We start from the raw sequence: 26,879 nt of genomic DNA on the forward strand, positions 1-26,879 counted from the left end.
AAATTTAAAGCTTCTACCCCCAAGCCATAAGGCTCCTGAACAGCTAATCAAAGGGCTACCCAGACCGCTCTTTTACACTGCTGCTACTCTGTTTATTATCTATGCTAACTCTACCTACATGCACATATTACCTCAATTACCTCGACTAAACAATTACCTCGACCGCACATTGACTCTGTACCGGTACCCCCTGTATATAGCCTCGCGAATGTTTAATTATTTGTTACTTTTATTTTCAATTATTTACTCATGTATTTTTTTACTTACCTAACACTTCTTTTTCTTAAATCTTCTAAAAGCATAGTTGGTAAAGGTCTTGTAAGTAATCATTTCACTGTAAGGTCTACACCTGTTGTATTCGGCGCAGGTGATTTGTTTTAACAAACTTTCAAAGGAAAGATACTTCTTGGCAGGGAAAAAAAATCACTTGAATAGATGTTGGTTTTGACATGTACCTGTCATAACCAGCCATAAAATAATGCAATGTGTCACAACAAGTGTAAATATGTGGGTCATGACAGTGTTATGACAGATTATGACAAGTTATGTCTGCTGTTATGACATGGTTAAGGGTGTCAAGTAAAGTTTTACTAAAACTGAATTTAATACATTTTGAATTCAGGCTGTAACACAACACAATGTGGAATAAGTCAAGGAGTATGAATACTTTCTGGAAGGCACTCTAGCTCTACCTCGCCCTTCCTGAGTGAGAGAGGTGCACACTGAGTCAGACAGGTTTAGGTACTTTAACAATTTTCCTAAATTTGCCATTGTTCCACTTTAAGGAGACCAGAGTATTTTCCAGGTATCATAGGCATCTTAGTGCACTTTCCCACAACCACCTATTTAAATGTCTTTACAATGCAGAGGGCCAAACAGAAAACAATTGAGATAAAGCAAATCTTCAATCTCTCACATGACCTCTACATTAGGTTCCCTCCTATGCTGCTGTCACCAATCAAGCCCATTCACATGATTTAGGAGATGAGGAAATAGGAGGCAAAGAAGGAAGGACGATGTTGAAGAGAATTGGAACGTAGCCAGAGCTAAACTGGTTCTGTGCTGCCACTTTGATACTTTGACCAGGGACCTAAAATAAACAAGCCCAATCTCTCTACTTGAGGTAATTTATTATAGTGTGTCTGAAATGACACCCTATTCCCTACATAGTGCATTACTTTTGAGCAGAGCCCAATGGGCCCTGGTCAAAAGTAGTTGACTATATAGAGAATAGGCTCCTGAGTGGGGCAGCGGTCTAAGGCACTGCATCTCAGTGCTAGAGGCATCACTACACAAACCTGGAATCAAACCAGGTTCTTTCACAACCGGCCATGATTCGGAGTCCCATAGGGCGGCACACAATTGGCCCAGGGTCGTCCGGGTTAAGGTTTGGCCGGAGTAGGCCATCGTTGTAAATAGGAATTTGCTCTTAATTAATTAACTGCCTTACCTAGTTAAAGGTTAAAACATTCTTTTTTTTTTTTTAAATAGGGTGCCAAAAACTGATTAACCATATATTAGAAAAAGAGAGGACACAAGGCAACTCAAAGATACAAATCATGAATATTTTATTTAATCATGTCAACCTAAATAGACAGTGTAGACTGATGTATCAGGTTGGCCATCGTTAGTCAATACAAACAATGCAAGAATGACTACTATAGTATGTTTTTCATTGTGCGCTACCATTATGATTAGATCACCTATATTGAACTTATGTAACTTTGTAATAAAAGTCATCATCAGCTTGTATTGTCTATCGCTTTTCATTTCTTTTCTGCCATTGGCTCGTAATGTCTGTCTATCTCTTCTCTGTCCGGGCCAGACTCCTGTTTGCAGCCCAGCCAGTACTTGGCAATGGATCGTGGGTAGGGAGGGCTGGCAAAGTCAATGTGTTTGGTCTGGAGATCCACCCTGTAGTATTTATCTGGTGGCAGAAAACAATCAAATAAAATGATGATCAGAACAAGAAGGTGTGTGTGTGTGTGTGTGTGTGTGTGTGTGTGTGTGTGTGTGTGTGTGTGTGTGTGTGTGTGTGCATGTGTGAGTGAGTGAGTGTGTGTGTGTGTGCATGTGTGAGTGAGTGAGTGAGTGAGTGAGTGAGTGAGAGAGAGAGACCTGGGTCCAAATATCTCAATTACTTTTATATCCATTTAAAAAGGAAGTATTCACATATTTTTTTATTTTGAAAAACAAATAGCTGAATACTGGAATGTATTTGGAAATACGGTATTGGTATGTATTTGAAAATACTCACACTGTACTCTGCCTCACTGTCACGCCCTGGTCTAAGTATTTTGTGTTTTTCTTCATGTATTGGGTCAGGCCAGGGTGTGGCATGGGGTTTTTGTATTGTGGTGTGTTTTGTCTTGGGGTTCTGGTGTGTATGTATTGGGATTGTAGCTAGTGGGGTTATCTAGCAAAGTCTATGACTGTCTGGAGTGGTTCTCAATCAGAGGCAGGTGTTTATCGTTGTCTCTGATTGGGAACCATATTTAGGCAGCCATATTCTTTGAGTTTGTCGTGGGTGATTGTCCTTAGTGTCGTTGTTCCTATCTCTTTATTTATTTACACAAGTATAGGCTGTTTCGGTTTTCGTTACGTTCTTTTTTTTGTAGTGTTTTGTGTTTATTCGTGTTTCACGTTGTTCATTAAACATGGATCGCAATCTACACGCTGCATTTTGGTCCGACTATCCTTCACACCTAGAAAACCGTAACAGAATCACCCACCACAAACGGACCAAGCAGCGTGTCAACAGGCAGGACCAGCCCAAAGAGGAGATGCGCTATAAGGATTTCTGGACATGGGAGGAAATCCTAAACGGAGAAGGACCCTGGGCTCAGCCTGGAGAATATCGCCGCCCCAAAGAAGAACTGGAGGCGGCGAAAGCGGAGAGGCGCCGGTATGAGGAGGCAGCACGGCGACTCGGAAGGAAGCCTGAAAGTCAGCCCCAAAAATGTATTGGGGGGGGGGTCTCAGGGAGAGTGTGGCAGAGTCAGGAGTCAGACCTGAGCCAACTCTCCCTGTTTATCGTGAGGAGCCAAGGAGGAGACCAGAACCAGAGCCGGTGTTGGAGGTGAGCGAAGCAGAGACTGTGAAAGAGTTAATGGGGAAATTGGAGGAGAGAGAAATGAGGAAGTTGCTGTGTTGGTGCTTTTTGCATGGAATTCGCCCGACGGAACGTGTCGGGGATTTGATGGCACCTGGGTTAGCGCTCCATACTCGTCCTGAGGTGCGTGTTAGTCGGCTGGTGAAGTTGGTGCCAGCCTCACGCACCAGGCCTCCTGTGCACATCCCTAGCCTTGCACGTCTTGTGCCAGCACTGCTCTCAAGATCTCCAGTACGCCTTCACGGTCTAGCCCATCCTGTGCCACCTCCACACTCCAGCCCTCCGGTAGCAGCTCCCCGCACCAGGCTTCCTGTGCGTGTTCTCGGTTCAGTACCACCAGTACCAGCACCACGCATCAGGCCTACAGTGCGCCTCGCCTCTCCAGCGCTGCCAGAGCCTTTCTCCTCTACAGCGCTGCTGGAGTCTCCCGCCTGTTCAGTGCAGCCAGAGCCTTTCTCCTCTACAGCGCTGCTGGAGTCTCCCGCCTGTTCAGTGCAGCCAGAGCCTTTCTCCTCTACAGCGCTGCCGGAGTCTCCCGCCTGTTCAGCGCAGCCAGAGCTGCCAGCCTGCATGGAGCAGCCAGAGCTGCCAGCCTGCATGGAGCAGCCAGAGCTGCCAGTCTGCATGAAGCAGCCAGAGCTGCCAGTCTGGAGCAGCCAGAGCTGCCAGTCTGCAGCCAGAGCTGCCAGTCTGCAGCGGAGCTGCCAGTCTGCAGCCTGCATGGAGCAGCCAGAGCTGTCAGCATGGAGCAGCCAGAGCTGTCAGTCTGCATGGAGCAGCCAGAGCTGCAGATGGAGCTGCCAGTCAGCCTGCATGGAGCAGCAGCTGCCAGCCTGCATGGAGCAGCCAGAGCCAGTCTGCAAGGAGCTGCCAGTCAGCGTGGAGCAGCCAGAGGAGCCGCCAGTCAGCGTGGAGCAGCCAGAGCTGCCAGTCTGCAAGGAGCTGCCAGTCTGCAAGGAGCTGCCAGTCTGCAAGGAGCTGCCCAGTCAGCAGTGGAGCTGCCAGCCGCTGCCAGCAAGGAGCTGCCAGTCAGCGTGGAGCAGCCAGAGCTGCCCAGTCTGCGTGGAGCAGCCAGAGCTGCCAGTCTGCAAGGAGCTGCCAGTCTGCAAGGAGCTGCCAGTCTGCACAGAGCTGCCAGTCAGCGTGGAGCAGCCGGAGCCGCCAGTCAGCGTGGAGCAGCCAGAGCTGCCAGTCTGCAAGGAGCTGCCAGTCTCAGCGTGGAGCCAGTCTGCCAGAGCTGCCAGTCAGCGTGGAGCAGCCGGAGCCGCCAGTCAGCGTGGAGCAGCCAGAGCCGCCAGTCAGCGTGGAGCAGCCGGAGCCGCCAGTCAGCGTGGAGCAGCCAGAGCCGCCAGTCAGCGTGGAGCAGCCAGAGCCGCCAGTCAGCGTGGAGCAGCCAGAGCTGCCAGTCAGCGTGGAGCAGCCAGATCTTTCAGTCTGCCAGGATCCGCCAGTCAGCCGGGATCTTCCAGATCCGCCAGTCAGCCGGGATCTTCCAGATCCGCCAGTCAGCCGGGATCTTCCAGATCCGCCAGTCAGCCGGGATCTTCCAGATCCGCCAGTCAGCCGGGATCTTCCAGATCCGCCAGTCAACCGGGATCTGCCAGTCAACCGGGATCTTCCAGATCCGCCAGTCAACCGGGATCTGCCAGAACCGCCAGTCAACCGGGATCTGCCAGAACCGCCAGTCGGTCAACCGGGGATCTGCCAGATCCGCCAGTCAACCGGGATCTGCCAGAACTGCCAGTCGGCAACCGGGATCCGCCAGTCGGCCGGGATCTGCTGAAACCACCAGCCAGCCAGGATCTGCCAGATCTACCTACCTGCCTGAGCTTCCTCTCACTCCCGAGCTTCCTCTCACTCCCGAGCTTCCTCTCACTCCCGAGCTTCCTCTCACTCCGAGCTTCCTCTCACTCCCGAGCTTCCTCTCACTCCCGAGCTTCCTCTCACTCCCGAGCTTCCTCTCACTCCCGAGCTTCCTCTCACTCCCGAGCAGCTTCCTCTCACTCCCGAGCTTCCTCTCACTCCCGAGCTTCCTCTCACTCCCGAGCTACCTCAGTCCCGAGCTGTCCTTCAGTCCCGATCTGCTCCTCAGTCCAGTGGGGTTCTGGGTGAGGACTACTAGGCCATGGTCAGCGGCGAGGGTGGACTATCCAGGGACGCGAGGAGAGGGGACTAAGACATTGACTGAGTGGGTTCCACATCCCGCGCCGGAGCCGCCACCATGGACAGACGCCCACCCGGACCCTCCCTATTGTTTTGAGGTGCGTTGTCACGCCCTGGTCTAAGTATTTTGTGTTTTTCTTCATGTATTGGGTCAGGTCAGGGTGTGGCATTGGGTTTTTGTATTGTGGTGTGTTTTGTCTTGGGGTTCTGGTGTGTATGTATTGGGATTGTAGCTAGTGGGGTTATCTAGCAAAGTCTATGGCTGTCTGGAGTGGTTCTCAATCAGAGGCAGGTGTTTATCGTTGTCTCTGATTGGGAACCATATTTAGGCAGCCATATTCTTTGAGTTTGTCGTGGGTGATTGTCCTTAGTGTCGTTGTTCCTATCTCTTTATTTATTTACACAAGTATAGGCTGTTTCGGTTTTCGTTGCGTTCTTTGTTTTGTAGTTTTTTGTGTTTATTCGTGTTTCACGTTGTTCATTAAACATGGATCGCAATCTACACGCTGCATTTTGGTCCGACTATCCTTCACACCTAGAAAACCGTAACACTCACATGCATTTAACCCATGCATTTGAAAATAGTATTTGAAACAAGTATTTCAAAATATTTTCACATTTTAGGCTTATAGAAATTTATAGAAAACTATTTGAAAATACTTTCAAATACTTCCAATAGAGGTAGTTGATTCGGGCCACATACACATGTATTTGAACCCAGGTCTGGTGTGTGAGTGTGTATGTACGTTTGTGTGTGTGAGTTGGATGCCTATGTTTGTCTGTGTTCGTGTGTGCATGTGTACTGTTACCTTTCTTGAAGAAGTAGACGTTCTGTACAGGCAGTGTCTTGTCGTGTGTAGTGTGTGTGGGGGTGTAGTCACTGTAGTCAGAGTCATATGTGAAGCCTCCTCCCATCCTATCACACACACACACACACACACAAAACCACTGTCGTCAGCTTAAAATGTCCTTTAAGGTCCATATCTGTACCCCTCACTAATGTGTGGACAACCAAACATCATCAAATCATCACATATAGAGATAATTGGCCTTAGAAAAGACTTGGTAAAAAGCACTGAGTTGGGCAGGCTTTTATTCCAGCCCAGGTCTAACACACCAGATCAGGTGGACACAGTTGCTGCTGTGTGATACGAGTTAGTACAGTACCAGTCATCAGTGCTGGGATGGCACAAAAGCCTGCACTGCATTAGGCTAGAGTACTATACCTACCAGTCGTGGTCATCTAAAAAAAAATCCTCAAAGTACGCTGAGCGACTCTGTCTGGCCCTGCCTCTCTGACCCCGCCTCCTGTCCTTCCTCCACCTATTGGCTCATCTCCTGGGTGTGGGGGATGGGGAGGGAGTGGGTTTAGGGCTGATGTAAAGACGGCCCACCATGGCAGCGTCTATAGGGGACTTGATCCCCACCCAGTCTTTATTGATGAACCGTGGGCCCTTTTTGTGGCCATGCACTGCAAAAAGAGACGGTAGGAGTTACTTTAAATTAGGCAGAGTTAAAGACACTTTGACAAACACACGGACAAGCATGCATGCACACACGCACAAAGACACGCGCACACACACACACAGCTGGGTCTTACGGCCTTGGAAAAGCATTGTGAAAAGGTTCTCCCAGGTATCATCACAGTACAGGTCGGTGTAGCGCGTGAAGAGCACAGAGGGGGACGACTTAGTCAAGCGCACACACTCTTCGTGAGACGGCTGGTGCTTAAACTCATACTGGTAGTACTGGTCCCCTGTATAGGGAGAAAATAACGGTTAAATCAATTCAAGTCTATTAAAGCAATTCAATTAATTTAGTTAAATAAAGGTTAAATAATAAATAAATAAATGTAAATTGCAACCCAGAAATCCGGGAACATACCCAGTTCTGTGAATATAACATTATACAATGTTTCTTTTACAGTGCCAAAAACATTCACCTGATGTTACAAGAGCATTCCAAGAAAATTACTTTTAAAGAACATAAAAAAGTTGAACACATTTATTTAGGTTGTGGTAACATTATGGGAACATGACAAGAGATATGTTCCCAAAACACAAAACCTGTTCACTTGAGCCGATCATAACAAGGTTTTTATTAGGGTGCAAAAATTAGGGTGGTTCCCAGAACATTTAATTAGGTTGTGGGAACAGTGTGGGTACATTACAAGAGATAGGTTTCCAAAACACAAAATATGCTCAGTTGTGATGACATTCATACAATGGTTAGTTGCACAGGAAATTCCTTTAATGCCTGGTAAACATTATTTAAAGGTTTCCAGAACATCATGACAGAAATATGCAGCATGACGGAAATATGATGCCAAGTTTTTGAACTACCAGTAATTATTTTGAGAAGATATAATTTATAAAGCGTTCTATGCATTTGAACAACAGCATAAATACACCTATTTCTGCTGCACATGCTGCCACTGTTTTGAACAGATTAGATTATACAATTTTTAAATTTTATTTATTTATTTATTTCACCTTTATATAACCATGTAGGCTAGTTGAGAACAAGTTCTCATTTACAATTGTGACCTGGCCGAAGATAAAGCAAAGCAATTCGACACATACAACAACACAGAGTTACACATGGAATAAACAAAACACACAGTCAATAATACAGTAGAACAAAAGAAAACAAAAAGTCTATATACAGTGAGTGCAAATGAGGTAAGTTAAGGAAATAAATAGGCCATGGTGGCGAAGTAATTACAATATTTCAATTAAACACTGGAATGGTATATCGGCAGAAGATGAATGTGCAGGTAGAGATACTGGGGTGCAAGGAGCAAAATAAATAAATAAATACCAGTATGGGGATGAGGTAGGTAGGTAGATACATAGATGGGCTGTTTACAGATAGGCTAAGTACAGGTGTAGTGATCTGTAAACTGCTCTGACAGCTGGTGCTTAAAGCTAGTGAGGGAGATGTGAGTCTCCAGTTTCAGAGATTTTTCCAATTCGTTCCAGTCATGGGCAGCAGAGAACTGGAAGGAAAGATGACCAAAGGAGGAATTGGCTTTGGGGGTGACCAGTGAGATATACCTGCTGGAGCGCGTGCTACGAGTGGGTGCTGCTATGGTGACCAGTGAGCTGAGATAAGGCGGGGCTTTACCTAGCAGAGACTTGTAGATAACCTTCAGCCAGTGGGTTTGGCGCCGAGTATGAAGCGAGGGCCAACCAACGAGAGCGTACAGGTCGCAATGGTGGGTAGTGTATGGGGCTTTGGTGACAAAACGGATGGCACTGTGATAGACTACATCCAGTTTGTTGAGTAGAGTTTGAGGCTATTTTATAGATGACATCACCGAAGTCGAGGATTGGTAGGATGGTCAGTTTTACGAGGGTATGTTTGGCAGCATGAGTGAAGGATGCTTTGTTGCGATATAGGAAGCTGATTCTAGATTTAATTTTGGATTGGAGATGCTTAATGTGAGTCTGGGAGGAGTGTTTAGAGTCTAACCAGACACCCAGGTATTTGTAGTTGTCCACGTATTCTAAGTCAGAGCCGTCCAGAGTAGTGATGCTGGACGGGCGAGGAGGTGCAGGCAGCGATCGATTGAAAAGCATGCATTTAGTTTTACTTGCGTTTAAGAGCAGTTGGAGGTCACAGAAGGAGAGTTGTATGGCATTGAAGCTCGTCTGGAGGTTAGTTAACACAGTGTCCAAGGAGGGGCCAGAAGTTTGTGAATTGTGTCGTCTGCATAGAGGTGGATCAGAGAATCACCAGCAGTAAGAGCAACATCATTGATGTATACAGACAAGAGAGTCGGCCCGAGAATTGAACCCTGTGGCACACCCATAGAGACTGTCAGAGGTCCAGACAACAGGCCCTCCGATTTGACACACTGAACTCTATCTGAGAAGTAGTTGGTGAACCAGGCGAGGCAATCATTTGAGAAACCAAGGCTGTCGAGTCTGCCAATAAGAATGTTGTGATTGACAGAGTCGAAAGCCTTGGCCAGGTCGATGAACACGGCTGCACAGCAATGTCTCTTATCGATGGCGGTTATGATGTTGTTTAGAACCTTGAGCGTGGCTGAGGTGCACCTATGACCAGCTCTGAAACCAGATTGCATAGCGGAGAAGGATTGGTGGGATTCGAAATGGTCAGTAATCTGTTTTTTAATTTGGCTTTCGAAGACCTTAGGAAGACAGGGTAGGATAGATATAGGTCTGTAGCAGTTTGGGTCTAGAGTGTCACCCCCTTTGAAGAGGGGGATGACCGCGGCAGCTTTCCAGTCTTTGGAAATCTCAGATGATACGAAAGAGAGGTTGAACAGGCTAGTAATAGGAGTTGCAACAATTTCGGCAGATAATTTTAGAAAGAGAGGGTCCAGATTGTCTAGCCTGGCTGATTTGTAGGGGTCCAGATTTTGAAGCTCTTTCAGAACATAGGCTATCTGGATTTGGGTAAAGGAGAAATGGTGGGGGCTTTGGCGGGTTGCTGGGGAGGGTGCCGGGCTGTTGACATTTAGAATGAGCAGCCATCTCACGAACGAAGGAGTGCACCAAGGAGAACTCAACAGGCATGCAGATGCAATAAGTGAAAATACAATCTAAATGAGATAGCTAATATAATGTCACAAAGCATGATGCGCTAGCCAGTAAACTTTCATTCTGAAATATCTTCATATTTTCGAGTTAGTAAGACATTCATTTAGATGGACTTGAAACTGGCACTGGAACTAACTAGCGAGCAAGCTACCAGGTAGATAACTGGTTAAATTGACCCCCAAAATTGAACAAATTATTTCTCAATGTTTCTCAAAATACAGTAGCTGGCTAATTCATTTGATCATGCTTTTTGATACACCAGGTTTTATGCTTTTTTTTAGTCCTGGATTGCAGGAAGTGATTTACTGGGCTGTTCGCACTACCCTCTGTAGTGCCTTGAGGTCGGAGGCCGAGCAGTTGCCATACAAGGCAGTGATGCAACCAGTGAGGATGCTCTCGATGGTGCAGCTGTATAAATCCTTTTGAGGACCTGAGGACCCATGCCAAATCTTTTCAGTCTCCTGAGGGGGAATAGGTGTTGTCGTGCCCTCTTCACGACTGTCATGGTGTGCTTGGATCATGTTAGTTTGTTGGTGATGTGGACACCAAGGAACCTGAAGCTCTCAACCTACTCCACTGCAGCAATGTCGATGAGAATGGGGGGGTGATCGGTACTCTTTTTCCTATAAACCACAATCATCTCTTTTGTCTTGATCACGTTGAGGGAGAGGTTGTTGTCCTTCCACCACACGGTCAGGTCTTTGACCTCCTCCCTATAGGCTGTCTTGTCGTTGTCAGTGATCGGCAAATTTAATGATGGTGTTGGAGTTGTGCCTGGCAGGACAGGAGGGGACTGAGCTGTGTTGAGGATCAGCATGGCAGATGTGTTGTTACCTACCCTTACCACCTGGGGGCAGCCCATTAGGAAGTCCAGGATCAAGTTGCAGAGGGAGGTGTTTAGTCCCAGGGTCCTTAGCTTGACTGATGAGCTTTGAGGGCAATATGGTGTTGAACGCTGAGCTGTAGTCAATGAATAGCATTCTCACATAGGTGTTCCTTTTGTCCAGGTGGGAAAGGGCAGTGTGGAGTACAATAGAGATTGCATCATCTGTGGATATTTTGGGTTGGTATGCAAATTGGAGTGGGTCTAGGGTGTCTGGGACGAAGGTGTTGATGTGAGCCATGACCAGCCTTTCAAAGCACTTCATGGCTACAGACGTGAGTGCTACCGGTCGGTAGTCATTTAGGCAGGTTACCTTAGTGTTCTTGGGCACAGGGACCATGATGGTCTGCTTAACTTTTTATGGCTGTAGGGGCAGTATTGAGTAGCTTGGATGAAAAGGTGCCCATTGTAAACGGCCAGCTCCTCAGTCTCAGTTGCTAATATATGCATATTATTATTAGTATTGGATAGACAAAACACGATAAAGTTTCCAAAACTGTCAAAATATTGTCTGTGAGTATAGCAGAACTGATATTGCAGGCGAAACTCTGAGGAAAATCAAAAGAGGAAGTGGCTTCTATTTTGAAAACTGGATGTTCCATAGCCTCCCTTTGCTGGACTTAAAGGGATATCGCTTCCTCAAGGTGTCAGTCTTCAGACATAGTTTCAGTTTTTTTCGAAAACTGAGCCAGAACGATAACATCGCGTCAAGTGGTCACATGAGTTTTGCTCGCGCAACAGAGTTTGGATAGGTATTGCTTTTCCCTCTCCTACTGTGAAAGACATTTGCAGTTGATATATTATCGATTATATATTTTAAAAACAACCTGCGGATTGATTATAAAAAAACGTTTGACATGTTTCTGTGGACATTATGGAAACTACTTGGAATTTTCGTCTGCGTTGTCTTTCCTGTGGATTTCTGAACATAACGCGACAAACAAACGGAGGTATTTTGGATATAAAAATAATCTTTATGGAACAAAAGGAACATTTGTTATGTAACTGGGAGTCTCGTGAGTGAAAACATCCGAAGATCATCAAAGGTAAACGATTAATTTGATTGCTTTTCTGATTTTCGTGACCAAAATTCCTGATGCCTAGTGTACTTAATGTTTTGTCGTGCGATCGATAAACTTACACAAACGCTTGGATTGCTTTCGCCGTAAAGCATAATTTCAAAATCTGACATGACAGGTGGATTAACAAAAGGCTAAGCTGTGTTTTCCTATATTGCACTTGTGATTTCATGAATATAAATATTTGTAGTAATATTTATTGAATGTAGCGGTATGCTATTCAGCAGTTGTTGATGACACTTATCCCGATCCCATAACAAGTTAAAACGTGTTGGTATTACAGACTTGAAAATGTCAGTGACAAAACTTGCCAGTTGGTCAATGCATGCTCGCAGTACACGTCCTGGTAATCCGTCTGGCCCTGCGGCCTTGTGAATGTTGACATGTTTAACACCTTAGTGTTTCTCCACCGATTGTACAACCAGAACCAGCGCCTTGTGTTGGGCACTTATCGTGCAAAATTATAATTTGGAGATCCGCCACAAAAAGGATTCTGATAATGTATTGGCAGATGCTTTGTCTCGTGTTTAAAAATGTATGATTTTTGTATGTCTCGTTAGGTTGCCTTTGCTTGTTGAACTTGTTGGTATTCGTTGTAAGTACTTTGGTCGCAATCCTTATAGGGTTGCTCTTTTAAGGGTGGAAGTGTTATGGATACAGGTATCCTGTGTGTATTTGTTTTCTCTCCTTCTGCCCTAGTCACAGGTGGCAAGTCATCAGTTGCAAATCTGAAGACACACTTGCTCCCTTTCCCTTACCCAATCACAATCACAATCAGTTGTCTCTTGTGCTATCTCTTTTGTTTTTGCGCCTACATCTCACATTGTCTGCTATCATTTGAGTATGTATTGCTGTGGTGTACGGCTGTTTGTTTGTTGGTGGGAAAAGGGGATACCAAGTCAAGTCACCCTTGGGCACACATTACCCGTAGGAAAACTTTGTCTAAGTACCCTAGTTAGAACTGGGCGGACCACCCACTGTATTTTATTGGTAAGTTAGCTAGCTGTTCTTTACCCAGTAAGACTAGCTTAGGGGCTTTTTCCCATTACACCCCATTACCGTGTGTTTGAAATAAACCTAAAGTGTTTGACGGTAGGTTTAGGTTGTCTGCGGATTTCTTTTAGTTCTCACTGTTCCTTTTCACTGTTATTATTTGCATGAGATATGTTACGGGTCTCGTTTCCATCCCCCCTAGACTGCAAGGCCAAAGGGGTTCGTAATATAATTCAACAAAAAAACAATCGGCTCGGGGCATGTAAAACGTCTGCCTTCTTCTCTGGAGCCATCTTCTTCTTCTCCGGTGCCATCTCCTTCTACTCTTGTTGGATGTAGTTTATTGGTTTATCAGGTCACACGCACCCATGACTGTTATTTATTTATACATTAATTACAATAAGGTTTTTGCTTTAGCGCCATCTGTAACTGACAGAGGAGTTCCAGTCTCACATGCGGAAGTAAGCCATCTGGTGCAAGAGACTCATTGGGAGGGTGACTAGAGCAGTCCCAGAAGTTCTGACTGAGCACATATTTGAGCGCCCCAGGACGGTCCATTTACTTTGTGCTGTTAAAGTGCATTCAGAAAGTATTCAGACCCCTTGACTTTATCACATTTTGTTACGTTACTTATTCTAAAATGGATTAAATTGTTTTTCTTCCTTATAAATCTGCACAAAATACCCCAAAATGACAAAGCAAAAACAGTTTAGAAATGTTCGCAAATGTATTTAAAACTTTAAAGAAATATCACATTTACATAAGGAGTCAGACCCTTTACTCAGTACTTTGTTGAAGCACCTTTGACAGCAATTACAGCCTTAAGTCTTCTTGGGTATGATGCAACAAGCTTGGCACAGCTTTTGGGAGTTTCTCCCATTCCTTTCTGCAGATCCTCTCAAGCTCTGACAGTTTGGATGGGGAGCTTCGCTGCACAGCTATTTTCAGGTCTCTCCGGAGATGTTAGATCGGGGTCCAAGTCCTGCCTCTGGCTGGGCCACTTAAGGACATTCGGAGACTAGTCCCAAAGCCACGCCTGTGTTGTCTTGGCTGTGTGCTTAGGGTTGTTGTCCTGTTGGAAGTAGAACCTTTGCCACAGTCTGAGGTCCTGAGCGCTCTGGAGCAGGTTTTCATCAAGGATCTCTCTGTACTTTGCTCCGTTCATCTTTGCCACGATCCTGACTAGTCTCCGAGTCCCTGCCGCTGAAAAACATCCCCACAGCATGATGCTGTTACAACCATGCTTCTCCGTAGGGATGGTGCCAGGTTTCCTCCAGACGTGATGCCTGGCATTCAGGTCAAAGAGTTAAATCTTGTTTTCATCTAACCAGAGAATATTGTTTCTCATGGTCTGAGAGTCTATAGGTGCCTTTTGGCAAACTCCTAGTGGGCTGTCATGTACTGAGGAATGGCTTCCCCCTGGTCACTCTACTATAAAGTCCTGATTGGTGGAGTGCTGCAGAGATGGTTGTCTTTCTGGAAGGTTATCCCATCTCCACAGAGGAACTCTGGAGCTCTGTCAGAGTGACCATCAAGTTCTTGGTCAACTCCCTTACCAAGGCCCTTCTTCCCCGGATTGCTCAGTTTGGCCAGGCAGCCAGCTCTAGGAAGAGTCTTGGTGGTTCCAAACTTCTTCCGTTTAAGAATGATGGAGGCCACTGTGTTCTTGGGGACCTTCAATGCTGCAGACATTTTTTGGAACCCTTCCACAGATCTATGCCTCAACACAATCCTGTCTCTGAGCTCTACAGACAATTCCTTCGACCCAATGGCTTGGTTTTTTCTCTGACATGCACTGTCAACTGTGGGACCTTATATAGACAGGTGTGTGCCTTTCCAAATCATGTCCAATCAATTGAATTTACCACAGGTGGACTCCAATCAAATTGTAGAAACAACTCAAGGATGATCAATGGAAACAGGGTACACCTGAGCTCATTTTCGAGACTCATAGCAAAGGGTCTGCAAATTTATTTAAATCCGTTTGTGCAACAATTTCTAAAAACCTGTTTTCACTTTGTCATAATGGGGTATTCCATGTAAATTGATGACGAAAAAATGAATTTGATCTATTTTGGAATAAGGCTGCAACATCACAAAATGTGGAAAAAGGGAAAGGGTCTGAATATTTTATGAATGCACCGTATGTAGCCTTAGAAATAAGTTTAATGAAATAAATAACTTCCTAACATCAGATAACATTCATATATGTGACTCACCACCTGGATTCAGTCTTATGTAGCAACATTTGAAAATTGTGTTTTTTACAATGAATAAAAGTAGAGACTCAAAATTGTATATCATACACTGCATTTGAGGAACAACGGGAAAGTAATTCTGCTTTGAAAGTTGATCAGCTTGTAAACTCACTTTTGAAAAAATGGCCTTTGAATGTTTTGGTATCTAGTGAAGAGCTCTTCTTGGTCTACACCCATTCAGTATCGTTCACACTCTCTTAAGCTTTAGCCCCACCCATCATGTTTCACTCTCGGAGTGCACACTTGACGCTCTGACCGATAATTTGTTTACCTATTGATAACATGAAAACAGCCTAACCAGCTCTGCTGGCAACAATTTCATCATGTATTTTTGCAGACATTTACTGGCACTGGGCATATTCAACCGGTGTTGTACATGCGTCACATAACGTTAGCTAACGAGCCAGCCAGCTAATGTTAGCTAGTTAAATAACAATGAACACAGTGCCAACAATGCCACAGTGCTGGGAGCTAACCAACCAGGTTCAATATCAGCTAGCTAACATTAGCCTCTAACTAGAAAAGCAAACGGCTCTGGGATATGAATAATAACGTCAGTAAGGAAGCCAGCCAACTAACATACTGACTCATTTCTAGCCACTTTAATAATGAAAAATTGATGTAATAAATGTATCACTAGCCACTTTAAACAATGCCACTTTATATAATGTTTACATACCCTATATTACTCATCTCATATGTATATACTGTACTCTATACCATCTACTGCAACTTGCCTATGCCGTTCGGCTATCGCTCATTCATATCTTTTTTATGTACATATTCTTATTCATTCCTTTAGACTTGTTTGTATAAGGTAGTTGTTGTGAAATTGTTAGGTTAGATTACTTGTTAGATATTACTGCATGGTCAGAACTAGAAGCACAAGCACTTGCATTAACATCTGCGAACCATGTGTATGTGACAAATAACATTTGATTTGATTTAGATAACAGCACACTTGAGCTTGAAATGAAACCACTTTGTCAAAACTAAAAATGTGTAATATCTGAAAATGTAGCTAGCTAATGCTAGACTGCATGATGGACACGTCTCCCTGTCAGGAATGCCATACCATGGTTGCCCTTAGTTTGAGGATGTAATCCGGAGACAGGTGTTTTCTCCATCTCATTAGCTCTAATTCCACTGATTTCAAAACTTGATCCTCCAGAAAGTGGAGAGCAACACTCATGCAGCTAAACTACACAATTGTCACGTTCGTCGTATCGAGGAGACCAAGCGTGATTGGAATACATTCTTCTTTTATTTAACGAACAACACTTTAAAAAAACGAACAAAACAAACGTGACGCTATAAACAACTAGTGCCGACATACAACTACACATAGACAATAACCCACAAAACCAAAATGGAAATGGCAACCTAAATGGGATCCTCAATCAGAGACAATGATAAAAAGCTGTCTCTGATTGGGAATAATTTCAGGCCACCATAGACCTACCTTTACCTAGACAATACCAAAACCCCATTGATATACAAAACCCCTAGACAAGACAAAAACACACATACCGCCCTCGTCACACCCTGAACTAACCAAAATAATAAAGAAAACAAAGATAACTAAGGTCAGAGCGTGAAAACAATACATTTAAAAAAAGACGCGTTCAACAGGATTACCAACACAGACTGACGAGCTCAAATAGAGAGAAGCCCTCTATATGGCAGACCAATCCGAACTCATTTCTCGGCATGTCCAACCCACTCATTATCTCAGCCAATCATGGCAAGTGGGAAGATTGTTTACTTTTTCTGTGGTTTAACCAACAAGGCTCGTAATTTAACAATTGTATTTGTATTTACAGATGGCAAACAAGTTTGTTACTAAGGCACATGAAAGTTCATATGTTCGAGAAGGCATTTCTGCCAAAAAACGCATTATGATAAAAAATATATTTTTACATTCAAACGGCTCTCCTGTGAAGTTGTGACTTGCAACATACGCCTAGTTTCCTGAATCGTGTCACATATTAGCCATTTCCCAGACTCACTTAAATAATTAATTTGATGATACAGCAGTACCAATACAAGGATATAACATCTATAGAAGAGACAGGAATGCTTATGGGGTAGGTGTTGCTGTTTACACAATCGTTTAAAAGTTTGGGGTCACTTAGAAATGTCCTTGTTTTTTAAACAAAAGCACATTTGTTTGTCCATTAAAATATCATGCAATTGATCAGAACTACAGTGTAGACACTTAATGTTGTAAATGAATATTGTAGCTGGAAACGGCAGATATTTAATGGAAAATCTACATAGGCGTAACCAAGGCCCATTATCAGCAACCATCACCCCATAGAGTAGAGCTTAATTAATGTATTTCAATTGACTGATTCAAATTATATGAAATGTAACTCAGTAAAATCTTAGAAATTGTTGCATGTTGCATTTATATTTTTGTTCGGTATATAAGGTTGTATTACTTCATTGTTTATAACAGGAACATAAACTATGTATAGCTTCAAAATATATAAAAAAGCTGTCAACAACCTTTTCCAATTTTCATCTGAGTATGCCTATGTACTGAACATTTAAAGAACAGATTAAATATGTTCTATATGTATTAGGCTAGGTCCCTTGTAGGGATAAGGAGCAGTTTCACGGACACATATTACACCTAGGAAGGTTTTGTGCACCCTGATAGAAACCTTATCTGAATGTCAGAACAACTGCACAGTTTTAGTGTTTTAGTAACCTCTTAAGTAATCTTGTGTCTTACCACACAATGCTTCCACAAACTAAAGAAACATTCTCTGAACATTTAGAGAACAGATTCAATGTGTTCTAGGAACATTCTTGTGACAGCAGGTGAATTTGCTTTGCACCGTAAAATATTTTTGAATCATCTGCACAACTGGATATTTGTGTGTTTTGGCAACATATATTTTGTGATGTGCCCACAATGTTACAACCAGATTGTTCCCACAACCTAATGAAACATTCTGGGAACTTTTAATGAACAGACTAAATGTGTTATAGGAACATCAGGCGAATGTTTTATACAAACATGTTATAATCATCATCACGACAGGACAGTTTTTGTGTTATGAGAATTTTCATTCATTAATTTTATTTATTCAACCCTTATTTTACCAGGTCAATATTACCAGGTAAGTTGACTGAGAACACGTTCTCATTCACAGCAACGAGTTACAGGGGAGAGAAGGAGTGATGAATCAGCCAATTGGAAGCAGGGGATGGTTAGGTGGCCATGATGGTATGAGGGAATATAGACAGGACACCGGAGCAAACACCCCTACTTTTACGATAAGTGCCATGGGCTCTTTAGTAACCACAGAGTCAGGACACCCGATTAACGTCCCATCTGAAAGACAACACCCTACACAGGGCAATGTCCCCAATCACTGCCCTGTGGCATTTGGATATACAGTATTACATCATATTACATTATTTATTTATTTATTGACCAAAGGAAAGAGTGCCTCCTACTGGCCCTCCAAATCCACTTTGCCGCAACCTAACAAAAGTTCTGGGAACTTTCACAGAACCATTTTTGGTTTTCTGGGAAGTCAGTTCAAGTTAAGTGATTAATCCCCTCAAGGGTTTCATCACAGTACACTATGTTTCAGGTGTTTCACAGATTACCAGTATTCTGCCCATTGGGCCCACATTGGTTGAATCAACATTGTTTCCTCGTCATTTTAGTTAAATTAAGCTGAACTAATGTGGACAAGACCTTGAATTGACCTTTGTGCCAAGTGCGTGTATGTTACCTTTGAAGAAGTAGACCTTCTCTTTGCCATGGTGACCGGGAGCTGGTATGGCGAAGGCAGCGTCGACGTCAGTTGGAACCTTCTCAAACCCTACAGAGATGTCCCGAGGGTAATCGGCATCCAGAACATCATCCTCAAAACGCCAATACTTATTTCCCTGAGAGGAGACAAGCGAAAGCAAAGCAAAGCAATGAATCAAACTAAATAGTCAACGTTAGTTTCATAGGCCATATTTTCCTGTTAATTTGGGATTGATTCCAGCAGACAACAGCTCAAGTTTAGACCAATGTTTCCCAAACCTCTCCTTCAGCCAGCCCAGTTATTTGTTCTTAATTCCAGAACTAGCATTGCTGATTCAACTAATGTAGGGGTTGATGATGATGTGACCATTTGAATCAGCTGTGCTAGTTCTGGAATACATCAAAGCAGTAGACTGGCTGGGGGTACATGAGGAAAGGTTTGGGAAGCACTGCTTAACATTACTTTTGAGATGAGAAAACGTCTGACATACTTTGACTTTGGGATGAACTATCCCTTTAACAGGGCGCTGTGTCAGTGTTGTGAGTGGTGAGGAAAGGTGGTAGCTTAAAGATGCAAGACACTGTATTAGTGTTGTGAGTGGCGGGGAAGATGTAGGATACTATGGCAGTGTTGTGAGTGGTGGGAAAAGTGGTAGCCTACTTTGAAGATGTAGGTCTTGCCCTGGCAGTTGATGCGAGTAAAGGCAGCATCTATAGGTCCTCTGATGCCCCACTTGTCGTAGATCAGTTTGGGGTAACCGGGGACAACCGCCCTCTCATCGAGCTCAAAGAAATAATCACCTGTAAGACAGCATGTTTGTTCTCACCAGGACAGGGAGACAGAACAAGTCATAGAAGAAATAATGGCGAGAGGGAGAGAGGGAAAGAAAGTGAAACAGAGAAGCAGTGAAAATGTAGACATAAAGAAGAAGATAGTGTAGGAGCCAATTTTCCATGTTTTGTGTTCTATTAATTTCATCCTCATACTTCCCTGTTCTTACCTGTTGTGCACCTGGCTGCTCCCCCTTGATTTAGATTTGTCTGCTTTAGTTATACTGTATATGGCTGCCAGGGGATTGTGTGGGTGGGAACTAGTGTACCTGGGAGCACAGACAATTTTCAACCATGCTCTTTTTGTTTGATTATGGATTATTGAAAATAAGGTATTCTTTCTGGGGTTTTTTTTTGGGGGGTGCATTGGAATTATCCTCAGGTCCCTAGTAGTGAGTGTCATCAATGACTTTTGGGGTATTTGCCACTGAATTCAAGTTTAACATTTTGAGATGGATGGACCCAACTGGACGCGGTTACCACAGTGAGTAAAAGAGACAAAGAATGGATGTGCAGAGGTATCTGCCAAAACAATCGCTGTCTAAACCAAATAAGTTGTTAATTGTTTGCCTCTCAGAGGGTTCACTGCTGTGTATGTAATTGTGGATTTGGTTTGGATTATGGGCAGTTTTCACCAGAATTGGCACCTGTGCTTGACAACGTTACGTTCCGAAAGATCAGTGGTGTGTATTCATGGGTGCCAAGGGAAGCCAGGTTTCCACCAAAAGTTGACCAATAAAGAAATCTATCTTTTATCTCTCTGTGTTTCATAATTTTCCTTAAATTCACAAGAAGCTGAATGTATCTCACCGGAGAAAGCATCCGAGCGAGTGTTGGCCATCTATCTGTTACTGTCTGATCAAAAAGAGTATGACATTGTTGCCGCCTGCAGCATTGAATGCAATGGAAACCAGAGAGCATTTGGCGTCTCGATAAAAAAAAATAAAAAAAATAATAGCCAATCAGCGTTGGGCTAAACTGAGTGAGATCAATGGTGAATGGTCCTGTTGCACCAAAACAAAAAGTGTCAAGAAAAGCCCGTTTGGACTGGCTTCACACCAATTACAAGCCAAACGTAATTTACAGAATAAACTTGAATTGTTGCATCTCGTTGTGTCGTTGTCCTCCGGTGGCTAGCTAACTAACTAAAATCGTCCCTTTGTAAGTTATTTATACATGTTTCTGCTACCATGTCTAATAACCGAAAAGAGCTTCTAGATGTCAGGACAGCAATTACCCACCCCATACTGGAGGAATTATTTTTCTTCAAAAAGTCGGACGATAAAGGATTTACTTCACATGCCCGGCAAGGCCCTTATCTCCATCATTAGTTGGAGACAGAGGTATCATGGATGAAGATCTGGGTGCCTTGATAGGACCAATGGTAAAGGTCGATTACCCTCTTGGTGACGGATCCTATTAGCCAATGTACAATCAAACGTTAAGAAAACCAACTAGACATAAAAAAATGTAAAATCTTATGTTCACCGAGTCGTGGAAGAACGAAATCATGAATAACATACAGCTGGCGGGTTATATGTTTTTCTGGCAGGATAGAACAGCGGCCTCCGGTAAACAACTGCTGGTGCACGAAATCTAAGGAAGTCTCAAGGTTTTGCTCGCCTGCGATAGTATCTCATGATAAGCTGTAGACCACACTAATTACCAAGAGAGTTTCGCTCTGTATTTTTCGTAGCTGTCTACATACCACAACAAACCGATGCTGGCACTAAGACAGCACTCAATTAACTGTATACGGCCATAAGTAAACAGGAAAACGCTCGTCCAGAGACGACGCTCCTAGTGGCCAGGGACTTTAATGCAGGAAAACTCAGCATGTTAAATGTGCAACCAGATGGGGAAAAAACCTCCAGACCACCTTCAATCCACCCACAGAGATGCATACAAAGCACCAGTGAAGCACCAGTGACTCATTCAAGAAGAAAGAGGTCAGATGAAGCAGATGCTAAGCTACAGGACTGTTTTGCTAGCACAAATCAAATCAAATGTATTTATATAGCCCTTCGTACATCAGCTGATATCTCAAAGTGCTGTACAGAAACCCAGCCTAAAACCCCAAACAGCAAGCAATGCAGGTGTAGAAGCACAGACTGGAATATGTTCCCGGATTCCTCCGATGGCATTGAGGAGTACACAAACATGGATTACAGGCAACATCGCACTGAGCTAATGGGTAGAGCTGCCGCTTTCAAGGAGCGGGACTCTAACCCGGGAGCTTATAAGAAATTCCGCTATGCCCTCTGATGAACTATCAAACAGGCAAAGCGTCAATACAGGACTAAGATCGAATCGTACTACACCAGCTCCGATGCATGTCGCGTGTGGTTGGTCTTGCAAACTATTACAGACTACAAAGGGAAGCACAGCCAACTATAGCCCAGTGACACGAGGCTACCAGGCGAGCTGGCAAGTAACACTGAAGCATGCATGAGAGCATCAGCTGTTCCAGACGACTGTGTGATCACACTCTCCGTAGCCTTTGTGAGTAAGACCTTTCAACAGGTCAACATTCACAAGGCGGCCGGGCCAGATGGATTAACAGGACGTGTACTCTGAGCATGCGCTGACCCATTGGCAAGTGTTTTCACTGACATTTTCAACCTCTCCTTGTCCAAGTCCGTAATACCAACATATTTCAAACAGACCACCATGGTCCATGTGCCCAAGACCACTAAGGTAACATGCCTAAATGACTACCGACCCATAGCACTCACGTCTGTAGCCATGAAGTGCGTTGAAAGGCTGGTCATGGCTCACATCAACACCATTATACCAGAAACCACCTGGACAAAAGGAACACCAATGTGAGAATGCTATTCATTGACTGCAGCTCAGTGTTCAACACCACAATGGCCTCATAGCTCATTACTAAGCTAAGGACCCTAGGACTAAACACCTCCCTCTACAACTGATCCTGGACTACCTGACGGTTCCGCCACCAGGTGGTAAGGGTAGGTAACAACACATCCGCAACGCTGGGGCCCCTCAGGAGTGCATGCTCAGTCCCCACCTGTACTCCGTGTTCACTCAAGACTACATGGCAAGGCACGACTCCAACACCATCATTAAGTTTGTTGATGATAACAGTGGTAGGCCTGATCACCAACAATGATGAGACAGCCTATAGGGAGGAGGTCAGAGACCTGGTCGTCTGGTGCCAGCACAACAACCTCTCCCTCAACTTGATCAAGATAAAGGAGATGGTTGTGGACTACAGACAAAAGGAGGACTGAGCACGCCCCCATTCTCATCAACAGGGCTGCAGTGGAGCAGGTTGAGAGATTCAAGTTCCTTGGTGTCCACATCACCAACAAACTATCCAAACAACTAAGACACTCGTGAAGAGGGCACAACAAAGCTTATTCCCCCTCAGGAGATTGAAAAGATTTGGCATGGGTCCTCAGATCCTCAAAAGGATATTATACAACTGCACCATCAAGTACCTCAATAGACCGTAAAGGTAATCACTATACAAACTATAACGCTCCCTTAAGGAAATTACAAATATTATGGACACTTTAGAAATAGTGGATATTTGGAGACAAAAAAAACCCAACCTAGTGAGATATACATGGAGGAGACTAATCAAACTAGTCGCCTTGACTACTTTCTTGTCTCTTTCTTTCTTGCATCAAAGGTTAAAAAAAGTTAATAGGAGACAGAATGCGATCGAGTCATCATCTAATTTGCATTCACATAACTCTGGAATTACATTGGAAATGTAATCAAAGTTTACTGGAGGACAAATTATTTTTAACTAAGACAAAATAATTTATAACAGATTTTTCCAGTATAATATAGGTTCAGCATATCCCCTTATTGTTTGGGATACCCTTAAATGTACCTTTAGGGGTCATTCAATTCAATATTCATCAATCATAAAAAAGCAGTTTCTGACTAAAGAGACAAGACTAACAAGGGAAATATATGAACTAATAGTACAGGTAGATAGCAATAAAAACAATACTACAGAGATACGAAATAAGTTAGAGGAAAACTAAAAATAACTTGAGGAACTTATTTCAAGAACAATCTAATGTAATCTTTAACAAAATAAAGCACACTTGATGGAATATGGAGAAAAATACACAACATTCTTCCTGAATCTTCAATACAGGAACGCTAACAAAAAGAATTTGCAGAAACTCGTTACTGAAGACAGAGTCATCTATGATTCCCCGAATTATATTTTAAAAGAGGAAGCTAATTATTTTAGGCAGATGTTCTCTTTTCTGTCTCATCCTTTCCGACTGAATGAAGATTATGGTAAGGAATTCTTTACAAATAATATAAAAAATGTAAAATTAAAAAATGTACAGAAAGTGTGAAGGCCAAATTACAGAGGAAGAAGTTGTTGAGGCTCTTAAATCCTTTCAATCTGTAAAAATCCCAGCGCTTGATGGCATACCGGTAGAGGTATATCAAGTATTTTTTGATATACTAAAAGCTCCATTGTTAGGTTGTTTTAACTACTCCTATAGAAATGGTCGTCTGTCAGGTACTCAGCGGGAAGGTTTGATTTCACTATTATTAAAACAAGACCCAGATGGCAAATATATTTTTAGATCCAGTCTAAAAAAGACTGGAGGCCTCTTACACTTCAGTGTTGTGACGCAAAAATACTAGCAAAATGCATAGGACTCGGAATTAAAAGGGTTTTACCAGGTATTGTTCATCCTGATCAGACAGGCTTTTTTTTTTACATTGGAGATAATATACCACAACTACTATACCACAACTACTAGAAATAATATAACATCATGAAACAGGAATGTATTCATAGCGGATTTTGAAAAGGCATTTGTTAAGTAAGAGCGGATTTTATTTATAAATGCCTGGAATTTTTCAATTTCAATAATTCTCTTATAAAATGGGGAAAAATAATGTATAGCAACCCCAGGTGTAAAATAGTGAATAACGGCTACTTCTCAGAGAGTTTTAAATGGTCAAGAGGAGTTAAAAGAGGGTGTCCGCTGTCACCATATCTATTCATTATGGCCATCAAAATGCTAGCTATTAAAATCAGATCCAATAACAATATTAGAAGATTAGAAATCCAAGGCTTAAAAACAAAGGTGTCCATGTATGCCAATGACTCAAGTTTTATATTATGTCCGCAAGCTAGATCCCTGCAATGTCTCATTGAAGATCTAGATAACTTTTCTGTACTCTCTGGACTAAAACCTAATTATTAAGTACAATATTATGTATTGGACCCGTAAAAAATACAACTTTTACATTACCCTGCAGTTTACCTATAAAATGGGCTGATGGTGAAGTAGACATATTCTGTATTCATATCACAAAATATATAAATAAGCTCCCCACAATGAATTTCAATAGAAAACTTGTAAAAATAGACAAGATCCTGCAACCATGGAGAGGTAAATACCTGTCTATTTATGGAAAAATTGCCCTGATTAACTTCTTAAGGTATAAGGGGCAGCATCTTCACTTTTGGATGGATAGCATGCCCAATTTCAACTTCCTGCTACTCATGCCAAGAATATAAGATATGCATATTATTAGTATATCTGGATAGAACACACTCTGACGTTTCTAAAACTGTTTGAATCATGTCTGTGAGTATAACAGAACTTATGTAGCAGGCAAAATCCCGAGGACTAACCGTTCAGATTTGTTTTTTTTTAGGTCTCTGTCTGTTCAGTGAGTTCTCATTGGGAAACGATATTTCTTAGGTACTTGTTTCCTACCGCTTCCACTGGATGTCCCCAGTCTTTGGAATTTGGTTGAGGTTATTCCTTTGTGCAATGAAGAAGTACGGCCATCTAGGAAATGGGTAACACTGTTGAGAGTTGTGCAAGACTTGAAAAGTAGAGTTAGTTCTCTCGTCCTCTATTGAAAACAGATAGAACTGTCTTCAATTTGATCGATTATTAACGTTTAAAAATACCGAAGTTGTATTACAAAAGTAGTTTGAAATGTTTTGGCAAAGTTTACAGGCAACTTTCGAGATATTTTGTAGGGATGTTGCGCAGTTTGGAAGCTGTTTTTTTTCTGGATCAAACGCGCCAAATAAATGGACATTTTGGATATATATGGACAGAATTGATTGAACAAAAGGACCAATTGTGATGTTTATGGGACCAATTGGAGTGCCAACAAAAGAAGCTCGTCAAAGGTAATGCATGTTTTATATTTTATTCTGCCTTTTGTGTCACGCCTGCATGGTTGAAATATGCTACTCTCTCATTGTTTACTGTTGTGCTATCATCAGATAATAGCATCTTATGCTTTCGCCAAAAAGCCTTTTTGAAATCTGACATGTTGGCTGGATTCACAACGAGTGTAGCTTTAATTTGGTATCTTACATGTGTGATTTAAAGTTAAAATGTTTCCGTTATAATGTCTTTAATGATATTACCAAACAACAACTGGTTTGACATGATTATCGTTTGGAGCCCCACCAACCATTTCCCACATTATTTATGTTAGAAATATTATTTCAATGTACAACCTTTTGATGTTACAGTACTGAAAAATTTCTCAGTGGTATCAAATGGATTTTTTTACTTTAATTTCTGCAGAGTGAGAGAGAGAGTTCCTACAAGGTATTTACGACTGTCATTAAACTGGCAAACTTTCCCCACTTCCCACCTTCCTCTCTGGTGGGGGAGAGAGAGAGAGGGGGGTCTCTCTCTAATCATCACCCAGGAGGTAAAGTCATGACATGGATTACTAGAGTTTTGATGATTTGGAGAAACTCCAAAGTTTCCAATGATTTCCAATGAAACTCCAAAACTCCAATGATTTGGAGAAACTCCAAAGTGGAGAAACTCCAAAGTTTCTCTTCCCTTCTGAATTGGCTGATGTATTTTATAAATTAATCTTCAAATAATAGACATTTAACCTGTTTGGCGCAGGCATGCAGCAAGCGACCCACCTCGACAAAATCCAGTGAAATTGCAGAGCGCCAAATTCAAAATACAGAAATAGTCATAATAAACATTCATAAAAATACAAGTGTTATACATCGGCTTGAAGATTAATTTCTTGTTAATCCAGCTGCTTTGTCAGATTTCAAAAAGGCTTTACGGCAAAAGCATACCATGCAATTATCTGAGGACAGCACCCCGCTTACAAAAGCATACACACATTTTCCAACCAAGTAGAGGAGTCACGAAAGTCAGAAATAGCGATAAAATTAATCACTTACCTTTTAAGATTTTCATCTG

General features: G+C 42.9%; 1 protein-coding gene across 1 annotated transcript in view; it reads right to left on the bottom strand.

The window, feature by feature from the left end:
- Positions 1-1,551: 1,551 nt before the first annotated feature.
- vtnb (vitronectin b) overlaps positions 1,552-26,879 on the bottom strand; it is a 34,332-nt gene continuing 9,004 nt past the window's right edge. Inside the window, 6 exon segments of the mRNA XM_024376739.2 lie at positions 1,552-1,927; positions 6,085-6,191; positions 6,506-6,746; positions 6,876-7,031; positions 18,812-18,968; positions 19,493-19,632. Of these exon segments, the coding sequence (XP_024232507.1) occupies positions 1,767-1,927; positions 6,085-6,191; positions 6,506-6,746; positions 6,876-7,031; positions 18,812-18,968; positions 19,493-19,632 (962 nt within the window). The 3' untranslated portion in view covers positions 1,552-1,766.

This window comes from Oncorhynchus tshawytscha, linkage group LG17 (genome assembly GCF_018296145.1).
Source record: "Oncorhynchus tshawytscha isolate Ot180627B linkage group LG17, Otsh_v2.0, whole genome shotgun sequence".
Taxonomy (NCBI): Eukaryota; Metazoa; Chordata; class Actinopteri; order Salmoniformes; family Salmonidae; genus Oncorhynchus; species Oncorhynchus tshawytscha.